The sequence below is a fragment of the Ammospiza nelsoni genome, chromosome 9, assembly GCF_027579445.1.
Source record: "Ammospiza nelsoni isolate bAmmNel1 chromosome 9, bAmmNel1.pri, whole genome shotgun sequence".
Classification (NCBI taxonomy): Eukaryota; Metazoa; Chordata; class Aves; order Passeriformes; family Passerellidae; genus Ammospiza; species Ammospiza nelsoni.
Window position 1 is genome coordinate 12,247,060 of NC_080641.1, and position 14,265 is coordinate 12,261,324.

At 44.1% G+C, this 14,265-nt stretch overlaps 1 protein-coding gene across 1 annotated transcript in view; it reads right to left on the bottom strand.

Moving 5' to 3' along the window:
* The window catches only part of HMCN1 (hemicentin 1), a 164,598-nt gene that overhangs the window by 62,066 nt on the left and 88,267 nt on the right, over positions 1-14,265 (bottom strand). Inside the window, exons 36-42 of the mRNA XM_059478185.1 lie at positions 13,678-13,801; positions 12,292-12,393; positions 10,322-10,474; positions 7,139-7,290; positions 6,281-6,404; positions 2,279-2,454; positions 1,914-2,010 (exon numbers count right to left, since the gene is read on the bottom strand). Of these exons, the coding sequence (XP_059334168.1) occupies positions 1,914-2,010; positions 2,279-2,454; positions 6,281-6,404; positions 7,139-7,290; positions 10,322-10,474; positions 12,292-12,393; positions 13,678-13,801 (928 nt within the window). The remainder of the gene's footprint in view (positions 1-1,913; positions 2,011-2,278; positions 2,455-6,280; positions 6,405-7,138; positions 7,291-10,321; positions 10,475-12,291; positions 12,394-13,677; positions 13,802-14,265) is intronic.

A 14,265-nucleotide genomic window follows, 5' to 3' on the forward strand; every position in this document is an offset into this window, starting at 1 on the left:
TCAATGCTAATCAGGCCCTGGGTAGGGAACAATACACTTGGGAATGACTGCATCCATCCTTCTGGGCTCTAAGGGTTGCTGCATGCACAGGCTTTAATTTGGGCTGCCTTTAATGGACTTCACCAAACAAAGATGGTTTGGGGAACTTTGTCAAGTGACTCCAGCTCTAAGAGCCTACCTCATTCATGGCCTCAGCTAATAAACCCACAGAGATCATCATCATCAGTGACTTTTAAAATTCAGCCTACATTTTTCCTTTGAATGTTTCCTGCATCAGCACGCTGGCTGCCACATCCAAAGCTATGGATCCCCCCGCTCTGATCACCCTCCTGCAACAGAAGGATCACTCTGCTTTACAGCTCTGTGACTCTAAACCAGCTGCAGACAAAAGGGACCAGTGTTTTACTCTGATTCTCAGTCTTAAAAAGCTTTGGTTCAATCCCTAGGGAAGAGCTAATTGCCTCTTAGGAACCAGGGAATCATTTTGATCAGATGAAAACAGAGTAGGTAGAGACCAAGAAAAAGCAGAGGAGAATGTAGGTTGAACCTGGCAAATAAAACCTCCCAGGTGAGCAAATTATGCAGCACTTTTTTAATGCATGTGACAATATCCAGTGTCTCCTTCTGACACCTCCAGCTCTCCAGCAGCAACCAGATGTGTGGGGTTTGAAACAACAAGGGCATTATGGTACTGTCTGCTTTACCCTTGATTTGTCCTGCTTCCAGCCAGGACAAGCCTGTGCTATTCTCTTCATTTAACTCACAGGCTGGCTCCTGGATCCACACTTAGCTCTCACAGATCCTCTGAAGGATACATTTCCTGGATTTAAAATGTCAAAATATAGCAAGGAGGACTTTGGATGCGGGGCATAAATGAAAGCTATAATTCTAAACAATTATCCACAGAGGCTTTCACAGGCAGCCTGTGGTTTCTATCAAGCTTATCCCATCAAAGCTGCTAACTAGCAAAGAATTATTCCTCCATTCAAATCCTACTGGAAAGGCCCTACTGGAAAGGCATAATGGAACAAATCTAAATCCCTCCAGCAAAGGTCCTGTGCAGAAGTCTGGGAGAAAAAGAGGCAAGCAGAGGCTGACCTGCACAGCAAATGGTATTTGCTTCAGCATGGAAAAATGGCATGGTACTACAACATCCACCGCTAACTCAAATGCCATGAATGGATCTTTTAATAATGTCAGACTTGAAAACTGAACTGAAAAATGTCATTTTAGTGTTACAAACCCTCGTATGTAATTCTAGTCTTGTGACTCCAAAGTAAGAAATTGATTAACAATAGTAAAACAGGGACATTTCAGTTTGAGCATGAGAAGAAAATGATGGTGCAGAAAATCTTCTCAAAAGCAATTATTAAAATAATGTCCTAAGCCATATTCATCATAGAGCCATAGAAAAAAAATATTCAAGCTGTTTTTACGATGCAGCACTAATAAGTTTGTAAGGCAGCTTTTATTTATCTGAATTTTCAATGCTTCAACATTTCAGTAAGTGGAAAGTTGGCATGTTACTTTAAATGGAATAAAAGCTATGGATCCAAACCCAGGTAGAATCATGCTCACAGAATGGTATGGGCTGGAAGGGACCTTAAAGATTATCTTGTTCCAAGCCCCTGCCATAAGAAGGGATGCCACTCGCTAGTTATAGCTCTAACTACTCTCATTCCTGCAAGCTCAACAAAGGCCTGTAACTAGTGTTAATTTAGAACTAAATTAAAGCAATTTGAAAAATGTGTGCACTGCCTTAAGCCTGCTCAACTACAGCAAACACAACAATATATCCCTGTACGAGCCCTAGCAGCTGAGTGTTGATGAACTACAGAGGATTTCAGTGTCTCACATCATAATTCAGCTCTGAACCTTGTTCCCATTTCTGGAATAAGCTTAATAAATCTTACCCCAAATATTGACATTGTAGTTCTTCTCAGTTTTCCCAGCAACATTTGTTGCTTCACAAGTGTAGCGTCCAGTGTCCTGCACTTGAGCTCCTTCAATCTGGGGACAAAAGGAAAACCTGAGTTTCTTCTTCCTACATAATTACTCATGAAATGTGCAGCGAGAGGGGGCTAAGGTTTCAATTCTATTTTTACATATGTCTCCCAGAATATTAATAATAGAGCATGAATCCAGCAAGCTCTGTACCCAGCCAGCTGTGGTACATCTCTGCCATCCCTCCCTCCTCACACACTACTCTGCTGTCCCACCTCCATGGAGGGTGCAGCTCCCCAGGGCGAGCCCAGCCTGCCCTGCCTGCCCAGCTTACCTTCAGCACGCTGCCATCTGCAGAGATGCTCAGGCCTGGCTTCTCCAGCAAGGGCCGCCCGTCCCTGAGCCAGGCGAGGCGGGGCGGGGGCACGGCGCTGCCCTGGCACTGCAGCTCCAGCGCCTGGCCCAGCAGCACTGACACGTTCTGCTCCTCGCCCACGATGTCAGGAGGGACTGCACCGACACAATCACACAATGTGTTACCTTGGAAAAGCCCTCTGAGACCATCCAGGCCAACCATTCCCCAGCACGGGCAACATCCACTGGTCTTAAACCCCTCCAGGGATGGCAACTCCACCTCTGCCCTGGGCAGATGGGCCAGCGCCTGACCATCTTTCCTGTGAAGAATTTTTCCTAATATCCAATCTGAACCTCCCCTAGCACGACCTGAGGCTCTTTGCTCTTGTCCTATTGCTAAAACCAAGGGACCTTTGGGCACTGAAGATTTCACAGAGCATACATAATGTGGAGTTAAGGGACTTCACTGTACAAAGATAAAACCACATGCCTTCAGCTACACACAAGTTCAGTCTCCTTTATACCACAAAAACAACAATAATAATTTTTGATATTTACAGACTACCTTTCACACAAAATAACACTAGTGAGGTATCAGCTACAGAGAAATCATAAGGATAAGCCAAGAGTAGCAAAAACCCCCTTAAATGTAGCTAGAAAGGAAAATGCCCAGTACATAAAAATGGGGGAAAGCATTCCTGGAAGAAAGAAAAAGAGCTGCTGATTGAAAAAGCTCATGAGATAACAATCAACGCCAGAAGTAAAAAATGTCTTAAGCTGCTCCAGACAGTGCCAAGAAGCTTTAAGGAAAACTCTGACCTACAGATAAGCTGTCCAGAGATGGCCAAATACAGCTGACAGAATAAGTCATATACAGAATTCATGGTCAGCAAGCAAGTCAATAGGTTAATGACTTAATCGACAAATGATAATCTACAATTAGCTCATGTATCAGATTTGTGGTATCTACCAATTAATGCAGTTGTTGGCACTGAGCACTATATTTACATTTTTCCTGCAGTCCAGTGATAACCTCATTATTACACTATTATTTCCAAATCAGACAGTAGAAAAATCTCCTTTTGAAAGGAAAGTTTTCTGTGCAGAAATAAAAAACACCAGAACATTGGACACTTCAATTGAAACCCATCAGCTGTTCTTGAACAGTGCCAGGATTTAAGAAAACACATTTTCCCCCCCTATTTTTTAATTCTGTGTTTCCACAAGCAGAAAAACAAAAGTAACTGAGAAGGCAATTAAGAACTAAACCTTGAACACAGCAAATCAGAAATTTTCCACAGGGGAAGTGTTCATGGCTGGAGTCAAAAAGAACACAGACAAAATACTGCCCCCAAGAAGTTGACCAGGACCAAATACAAGAACTTTTATGGTGACATTTCCTTTGTCCTTTAGTTTTGGGATCCATGACCCCAGACACTGAGGGTCTGAGTGCACAGAACTTTGGGGTGAGAAGGGAGGCAGTGGGGCCATCTGTGAGAACAAGCACAGTAAGTTATTCACACATGGGAGAGCAGAACAGGTCTCAAAGTGGCACTCAGGGGACAGCAAGACAGCTGTCGAGGTGGCCTGAAAGACCAGGAACAATCAAGCTTTGTGTTACATGCCCAGGAAGTACAGAGCAGAGCTGCTGATTTCACAGATTGGAAATAATTTAGGGAAAAGCCTGGTCCCTGTGGATAAGAAATATAGTAAGTGAAAAAAAAAAATCTGTTTATCTTTTTATCTTTCTAGAACTCACAAAGGTCCAGATTCTTTATGAGTATTGTGGAACTGAGACTTGGAAGCTGATCCATTCCTGCAGAAGGCAAATTTATTTCCAAAGACTTTTCAACCATTTACTTTTCCTCTCAGCTCAATGAATTGAAATGTGCTCAAAAGGAAACTGAGTTTATGACACAGACACTAAAGCACTTATTTCTGAAGGAATGGGGTTTAAAATTAATCTAATTATGCTCATAGTAACTGTAAGTAACCGGGCTTGTTCCAATTCCTGGCTCAGTGCACATTTCCAACCAACTCAGCTCCAACTCTACTCCATATAATTTTCCTCCTGTGGCTTCTTAATTAGATTGCTCTTATGAGGCAAGTCTGAAGAGCAATATTACTTTTTGGTGACAGCCTCATTCAAGCTGGTCCTGCAGCTGAGCTCAACCCTGGCCAACTTCTAATACAACATTAATTTTAAACACACACAACTCCTAACTCTTTTCATTTCCTCCAGCTAAAATGGACAGAGGTTCCAGAAAATAAAAGAGGAATAATAAATATACCTATGTCACATTACACAGACATACACACCTGTCCTCAAACTCCAAAGGAGACCCTGATATTCCTTGCTCTAGACATGAAATATTCCAGCCTATATTAACTTTGGCTCACTTGCCACAGCAGAGCCCTGGGTTTCTAACTGCCCCTTCCATATGCAAAAGTCACCAGGATTTCAGTCAGGAGTACCCTATCCAAGGGAGACATTTCTGAAAGTCAAACTCAGGAACAAATAACTTGGCCAGCTGCCCCCTTCTTAGAACTCATCATCCAAACTCCTAACTTTTTTTGCAAGGTTTGCCATAATGCTGGAGGATTGCCATAATGCTGGAGACTGGCAGAGTCCACTGACCTACTGAAAGCAGAAGCAAAACCACAAAGGTGACTCAATTCCAAATGCCTCTCTACACATGTGGAACTGAAACATTTGTAAAACAAATGTCAGATTATTGTTCATCCTCATTTCACTGCTGGACAAATCCTCTGAGATGTCCAAGGGAACACAAAACCTGCTACAGTCACACCCCCTGGCATCCCTGCTGGCACAGCACCCACGAGCTCTGAGAACACAACATGGGTGACCTCAGGGACCCTTCCAGTGCCTGAAGAGGCTCCAAGAGAACTGGAGAGGGACTTTGGGCAAGGGCCTGGAGGGACAGGACAATTAGAAGTGCCTTCCAGAGGGCAGGGTTAGATGGGATATTGGGAAGAATCCTCCCCTGTGAGGGTGGTGAGGCCCTGGCACAGGGTGCCCAGAGAAGCTGTGGCTTCCCTAGAAGTATCCAAGGCCAGGGTGGATGGAGCTTGGAGCAACCTAGGATAGTGGGAGGTGTCCCTGCCCATGGCACAGGGTAAGACTGGGTGAGTTTTAAGCTCCCTTCCAACCCAAACCATTCTATGAATATGAAAAGGCATCTGATGCAAGTTACAAAAAACCCAGGATGAAATTCATACAAGTTACAAGAAAGCACAGAATCACAGAATATTCTGAGTTGGAAGAGACCTGCAGGGATCACCAAAATCCTGCACAGGATAATCTCAACAATCCCACCAGGTATCTGAGACCATTGCCTGAATCAGAAGGGAGAATGAATTTACACAGGTTCAGGCAAAAAAATTCAGAATTAACTCACTGACAATCTGGAAAACTGACAAACTAAAAAACACCTCTTTCCTGCTCCTTTAAGGAGACAGAGCTGACTGGCTGGACTCAACACAGTGTCACTATTTAACACTAAAAGAGTGCCCTCCATTTAGGCAGGCAGAGCAAGGCTTGGGAATGGCATGGGAACTGCAGAGCTGGATGAGGAACTCCCAGTACCTCCTTCTGGTGCCATAAAGACAACAGAGCACTGGGCCCAAGAATATCTCTCACCTGGCAGATCCATCTGGTTTACACAAACATGTGTTTTCTTTTCTCAATTGTAAATGAGCTTTTATGCATTAGACCTGTAAATTCACTGATGTAGTTACATTTCTTCAAGGATACACAGGACACACCTACATGCTTTAGTAAATGAAGGTGAATGTGCATATATGTTTTAACTTCCATACACAAACCACTCCTCCTCACTTGGCCTTCCATTACAGGCTGAGACTATTTTTACTCACCACTGCTCAGGGTCTGGGTCCAGTGTGTTACATTAAAGCTTGAAGAGCAGCTCTCAGAGCCAAAAGGAAGATGTTTGTCACTCACCATACACGTGGAGGTTGATGTCCCTCTGGCTCTCCCCCGCAGCGTTGACGGCCACACACGTGTATGCCCCCGTGTCACTGAGCTGGGCACTGGGCAGTGCCAGCACCCGGCCCCCTGACAGGACCTGCAACGGGAGCACAGCACCTTCAGGCACACCCCAGTGCCAAACACAGCCGGGGGAACTCCTAGGGCTCCTTGCAAAATGGAACACTTGTTTTCCCACTGCCTTCCACCATCTCCCTGCACTCCAGTGTTCTCTTCTAATCCAGACTTGCAAAAGCAAAATCCTAACTTCATGCCAGTCTCTAAGGAATTCATGGCATTCTCAAGACTTTGCAGCATCTGGAAACCCCTCCCTCCCACCAGCTTCAAACATGCTATCACACCTTTGTCTGTGCCCTGAGCACTCCCCACAGAACACAAATTCCCCCTCTTCCCTTTCAGACTATAAAATCAACTTCCAAAAACCAATCACGGCATCTCATTCTACCTCTGAAATATCTCCTTATATCAGAGGTTGGTTTTCTTTTCTGAATTACTGTTGTATGTAAGAGCTCTCCAGATCTCTTCAGCAGAGGAATCTGGCTCAATTTCCTCTTCTGCCCAGTAAGTGGAAAATTTGTTGATGCAAATTTACTCAGTATGACATCAGCTAAAAGGACCACTTTATTTCAATGTATCTCCATCTTCCACTTCACACAGTACTGGAGCTAAACTCACACAACCACTCCAGAGCAAAAGGCCTTATATTATTATTATGCCAAATTATCCATCTTATTCTCTTCCATTAAACTGCCCTGACTTAAAATCCTCCTCCCACAAGAGGGAACACCATAGAGCAGGATCTGTCCCTGGTACCTGGAGGCCATTGCTGACACTGGACACAGGGCTCCCGTCCTTCAGCCATGTCAGGATAGGGGCAGGGATGCCTCTGGCTTCACACTCCAGTCTCACTGCATTATTGACCACTACTGTCACCATGTCACTGCTGCCAGAGATGGATGGGGGCACTGAAAAAAAATACATAGAAAAAGGGCTGTAACAGCTACATAAGCATATTTATCACAATCAAATGAAACAGGCTGCCTAGTTTTGGATGTTATTTCTCTTTTCTCATGTTACTCCTGCTGAACTCTTGTAATGTCTTTGTTCTGTGCCAGATCCTGCTCTTCCCTAGCATGAGCAGGCAGATAACTGCAGTGAAACTACTGTGAGCAAGGTATGTGGGACTGGGCCCACAGCCCAGAGACAGCTGTGAAACCCAGGAACCACACCATAAAGCCAGAAAATATTCCCTCAAACTCTTCTACTATTCCATTTAGACCTTGTGAAAGACTTTAGGAGTGGTAGGGATTAAAGAAAGGAGTTTACCATATAAACCACATAAAGCAAATCCATACACAGAGTGATGAACTGCCCTGGCAGAGCATATGGAAACGTTTATCAGATTAGACTGGAAAACATCTGCCTCTCTGATGACACAAAACATTGCAATGGAACATCTAAAGCACTTACTCTAGGCACACGGTCTAGCAAATGTTGTAGGGCTCTGGTAGAAAGGGAGACAAGAATCATTTAAAAAGGAAGATGTTTCATGCACTAGGAGAATTAAAACTATTCTATTTGCTACTACCACTAATAACTTAGTGATAAAGTTTAAAAGTCAGTATCAGATAAAAACTTAATGTTTAAAGTCACTCCTGCAAAGAGATGAGAATGGTGTGAGCTACTCATACATATCACTCTGTGTGAGCGGAGAAAACGTGAAAATTCTGCACTGAAAATAAGATTCATTAATGAATTTAGCAACCTCCAAGAGCCTGTACCTCAGCTGAGGCAGCGCCATCCCTGGAAGCATCCAAGGCCAGGCTGGACAGGACTTGGAGCAATGTGGCATAGTGGAAGGTGTCCCTGCTCATGGCAGGGGGTGGAACTGGATGGGTTTTAAGGTCCTTTCCAACCTAAACCACTCCATGATTCTGTGATTCTCCTCACTCATACATATATTTCAGCAATAGCAGTACGGGCAGAAAAAAGGTACAGGATTTTATAATTTTTTCATCTTTTCCCCAGAGTTCCTCCTATTGCAGTACAACAGCATCTATTGTTCTCAAATGCCTGAGAAAGCTATAGTGGGGAGACAGAAGTGAAAAAAGAATGAATACAATGAAATCATATGAATTCTAACTAAACTTGCATTCCACCAGATTCCTTCAGTTAGCCTGCCTGTTTCCATTCAGTGTTAAGCCTAAGGTATCAAGCGTTGTTTTTCAATGCCAGAAAGACCTGATAACACTATTGACAACAGAAACTGGTGAATAAGACCAGTAGTTGACAGAGGCAGATGCTCACGGAAATCTAGAGCAGCCTTTCCATAAATGCAGCACAACTTTCAATACTTGGCATTTGAGCCTGCTCTCCATTAAAGAGTCATTGCTTCCACTGGTAAAGAGGGAAAAACATTGTAAGTTTTGTCTTCTCAATCTCATAAACCCTAAGGACAGTGGATGATGAACCTGTGGATGGTGAATTCCAGCACCTCTCTACTGTCAGCCTGGCAGGACACCAGCTGAATGAAGCAGGCTCATGGACAGTTCAATGCAATTAGTTCCTTTGATGCCATTACTTGTGGCTGCAACTGCATATACTCTGTTCTAGAAGTGGAAGCTCTGTGTCTTAGAAAATTTCAGTTGCCTAGAAAATTCTAGATGTGTTTGCTGAAATTCTGCCATCCCTAAAAAGACACATGTGTACTCAAGGGTTATTTTCCATTTAACTAGAATAATGACCTTAGCTCTAAGGATTTCCTGGGAATTCATCACTGGGTGGGGTTAATTGCCTTTGACTGTGTCTCGTGCCATCAGTTTTTCCCATGATGGTCATTAAATGCATGGAAACATACTGCCCAAGTCATTAATTAACATTAATAGGAACTATATACTGTGTGTGCACGTCAGCTGGGGGCACTGTGCCAAATTTGGGCCACACTTTTGCATGGAAGACTCCCACAGAAAACCGGCTACATGCACATGGATGTATCAAAGGTAAGAATTTGGATTATGGCCACATCCAAAAGCCACTGAAATCAGTGCAAAAGCTCCAGCTAGGCTTTTGCTTAGGTGTCTCATGTCAGCAAACACCCACACACTTCAACTTCATCTTCTTGGACACAGCACTTGGATTATGAAAGAGCATTTGATCTGTGTCCTTTGTCTACTGTGAACTTCAGTCACCTACAACAAATCTCAGCAACTGCCCAGGCCTCCAAATTGCTCAAATGATCCCTTAAACAAAATCCCTCTTCCATAAATTCATTCTTCCTGGGAATGCCTTACCTTGGCACATTTTCCACATTCAAAAGACCTATTCCAATATCAGCTAGAAAACAGAAGAGTGAAGAGCATGGAGTGCCAGGACAAGGGGGAATGACTTCCCATTGCCAGAGGACAGGGTTAGATGAGATATTGGGAACGAAATCTTGGCTGTGAGAGGGCCCTGGAATGGAATTCCCAGAGAAGCTGTGGCTGCCCCTGGATCCCTGGAAGTGTCTCAGGACAGGCTGGACAGGACTTGGAGCAACCTGGGCCAGTGGAAGGTGTCTCTGCCTATGGCAGGAAGTGGCACTGGATGGGCTGTAAGGTCCCTTCCAACCAGAACCACCCTGAGATTCTGTAATCACGTGATGAAAGACACCAAATCTGTTAAGCAGACTGAAAAAGGAGGAAAGCAAAGGTGGAGTCTGCATGTATTCTTCCTAAGTGTCACAATTCAGGGCAAGAGGAAATAGCCTCGAGTTGTGTTGGGGGTAGGGAGGTTAATTTGGATATTAGCACAAGTTTCTTCATGGATGGGGTAGGCAGCAACTGGCAAAGCTGCCCAGGGCAGTGGTGGGATTTAAAAGCCGCATGGACGGAGCACTTGGGGACATGGATCAGCAGTGGCCTTGGCACACCAGGCAATGCTCAGTGCTCACTGGGACTCAATGCTCTCAGAAGTGTTCCCCAAGCCCCAGGAGTGTCAGTTCCGTGGTTGTGCACTCACCATGGACCTGGAGGCTGTAGAGCAGCTCGGCCGTGCCCGCAGCGTTGGCAGCCAGGCACCTGTAGAGGCCGGAGTCGGCCACCTGCGCGCCCTCGATGTGCAGCACCTGTCCCCTGTCACCCAGCGCGCGCCCGTCCTTGGACCACGACACGGCTGCAGGGGAGGAACGGGGACAAATCACTGACAGCCCCGACAGATGGGGCACCACAGAGCTGTCACGCTGGCCACCTCAGCTTTCACACACACACCAACGTTTAACAGTCAATGGCAGCACTAGTCGTGATTAAGAATAACAAAACGGAACAGAAAATCAGGAAATAGGAATATTTGCTGACTATGCCCCACAATTTAACAGCAAATCTGACATCATCTTCCACATCCCCCATATATTTATGGAAAAGTGTTCTGAAATTGAGAAATTATAACACAAAGTAAATTATAGGAAATTTACTTATCCTATACCAAGGGAAAGTGCAGCTGTTTAAAACCACACAAAAATAAAAGGCGTCCCTGCCCATGGCAGGAGGATGGAAGGAGATGAGCTTTCAGGTTCTTTCCAACCCAAACCATCCAGGGATACTATAATATCACTAGATATTACAGAGATATATAATACGAGATAGAGGATCTATCCATGGATTCTATAACATGCATCAATTTTTTTTACCTTTTACCTTAAAATGTCACTACATTAAACTGAACTACCTGGGACAAAGAATCAAAACATAAGCAACCAAATCAAAGGGTAACTGGCAGATCAAAAAACTGAACACAAAGAGCAGAAAACTTGGTGTTACTGCAGAAGAAAATTTTATAGGAAGTTGACAACCAAGAAAATCTGCAGATTTTGCATCTCAGCCAAAAGATGGCACCATGCATCAGGAGAAAGGGTCATTGAGGCTTTGCTGGCACTACTTCACTACTCAGATGAAATTACTGCTCATGGAAGAATTATCTGTAATACACATGGGGGTTTTGTGGAAAGACTCACACCCACTAAGTGCTCTGGCCTGACTGATAGATAAGACTTGCACACAGCTTCTCTCTTTTCCAGTGGGCTGCTGTGCTCTGACTTTCCTGACTCATGTTATATCTTGACAATAGGATGTGCCATTGCATCACATCAGGGGTGACCAAACTGTTCTTATTGCATAAATTATCTGAAATCCATTGTTTTAGTTGTTGATAACTAAAATAACTGAAAATTTGGAGGATAAAGGAAAACAAAATTAAAGGAGCATAAAATAGACATAGAATTCTTATGCTTTTATAACATTTTACTTCCTCAATATTTTAATTTTTAATGTAAGTATAAATTATTCTACAAAATAATACTTTGCTGTGAATTAATTCTTAATAAGGCAGAAAAGGAGAAGCTGGATGCATATCTGAAATGCAATAACACCTTTCATATGAAAATGTTGCTATAATCAGCATGAGAATAATTTGCTATATTAGATATAAGCTCTTATTAACAATTCCCCCTGTTTTGCCCTACAATAATTAATACAGCAAATTGCTCTCATAATAATATATCTTTTTATATCTTGCCAGGTAACAAAACCCACACATTAAAGAAATCCTAGACATGAGCACACGTGACAGGCACACTCAATCCATAAACTATTTCAGGCCTGCCTTACACTAACAAATACTGAATTGACAGGAGATAAAAGTGGATGTGTTTAAAGCTCATTCAGTAGAAATCAAATAGTGCTCTTGCCTGTGGACAGGGCATCACAAGGGAATAGATTATACTTGTGATAAGTTTTCACTCATTTATCAGTGGGGATCACTGAATTCCTCAATCCTTCCTCCATGTCAGCCCATACATTGACATTTCCCATCACACAGTTTCTAGCTGGTTTAAAATCACACAATTAGCTCCACATTCAGCATATCCATTACTTTTCAAAGACACATGAAGGTGAAACCCTTGATGAGATGTTCCCCAAGGTGCACATGGATACCTGGCAGAGGGTTCCCAGATGCTCTGCATTCAAGATGGATTGGATTATTCACTACCACTGTTTCATTTAATATTTTTCCTGCATCATCCAGACTGGGTGGTTCTGGAAAGAAACAAAAGCAGCAAGTTTCCATTAATTCAGCCACCCAGCTAGCAGAGCATATGACCACAAAGTCATCTACCCTTGGAGAAACTTTGCGCAGTGTGTTGCACAAGCTTCAGCTGCGGGGTGACCAAGGCATTTCTCAAGAAATTCCATCTCTAATTATATAATCTCATTAGTGGTAAGAGGAATAAAACATTATTTTTGCTAATTTTCATTTTTTTCCAGGAAAAATGGAACTTAAAGATTTGCAAGTAATGGGTACACAACACAGAACAGCAATTCTTTCCTGTGGGAAGCTCCTCTCACTTCAGCTGGTGATAGTAAACTGAGTAGTGTAGACAGCTTTTACCTTCCTGAAGTTCCAAAATCTGAAAAATGACAGAAATGCCAGGTAGTAAGAGTTTGAACATGAAGACTGACAGCAAAGGAGCACTTTATGAGCATGGGACTGACACTGAAGTTGGTTGTGATGCAATTATCACAGTCTGAATGCGGATCCTCTTTCTAAGTCCCACCCACAGAGACTCGGCAACCTCTCCTCGCTTCAGTTTAACGCCTTCCAGTTACTGGCTAGGTTTGGCAATAAAAGTCAATGAAGCCATACCCTGTGAAAATATTGCCACAGTCTATTCCTGCACCTCCTGAGGATTCCCACTTCTCCTTTGAGCACCGGGTCACATCAGCAGTGCACAACACTTCGTGACCACTTCTAAGCCAAATACATGTAAATCATGGTGAAAGCATTTATTAAATTCACATGCAAATTACAGCTTCTCAAGTTTCCATGATTCTTTTTCTATTGTTTTTAGCTGCAAAAGAAAATTCCTCTTAAACAGGGTGAAAAATCCCTGCACAAGAAAATATTACTTTCTCAGAAAAGTTATTCCTGTAAAAATTTCCCATTTCCTAGGGTCACGGGGAATACCAATATCCACAAAAACCTTGGATGAAATTAGTAATAACAGCGGTGGTGTATCACAAATTGATTCAGAAACACAGAGTGCCCTTCTGAGGGGTGGGTTAGTAGAAATGTGTTTGACTTTTTGGGATCCCTCTGAGCAGCAGAGGTACCTGTAAAGACCTTAATTAATTTCTGTGTCCTTTGGTATTACAGGAAAGAGGTCAAACTCCACAAAAGCCAGTTTTTGCCCTCACTCCTTACTAATGGAGTGGGACAGAGAAAGAGAACGGAGAGGTGGACGTGCAGAGGCAGGAGAAAAGCCAGAGCAAGGTGAGCCCAGGTGCAAGAGCCGCGTGGACAGCCTGGTTTGGGCGCGTTACCGTGCACGTGGAGCCGGGTGTGCTGCTGGGCCTCCCCCGCAGCATTGGTGGCCACGCAGGTGTAGTGGGCGGCATCTCCGGGAAGGGCCTTGCCAAGCTGCAGGACACGGCCCGAGGCCTCCAGCTGTTCCCAAACACAGAGAGGAGCCGTGAGACACCACTGCCCCCAGCACAGCCACTCGGGGTGAGGAGACATGGCCGGGCTCATCCCCTCCCAACCCCGGCTCATGGAACAAGGATTGCTGGGTCAGAGATTTCAGTGTCCCTGGGACAGCAGCATCAGGAGCTGTAGAGGTGTAAGGAGACCTGGCTGGTGAGGGGCAGGCAGGCAAAGGAGACTGCAGGCAAGGTACCAAAAACTGCTCCAGCCATGGGTAATCAAAGCCACTGCAAGCACTCACCCCCAGAACATGAGAGCACTGAGGAGGGCTCTTCATGGAAAGGCAGGATCTCACCAGGAAAAGGGAATTACAGGTAGCTGCTGCAGTGATCACAGAACAGCTCAGCTAATCCCACCTCACAGGGACGAGTGGCTAGAGCCACCTCACAATCAGCAGACAAGCATTTGACCTTGAAGGGCTAAGTAGA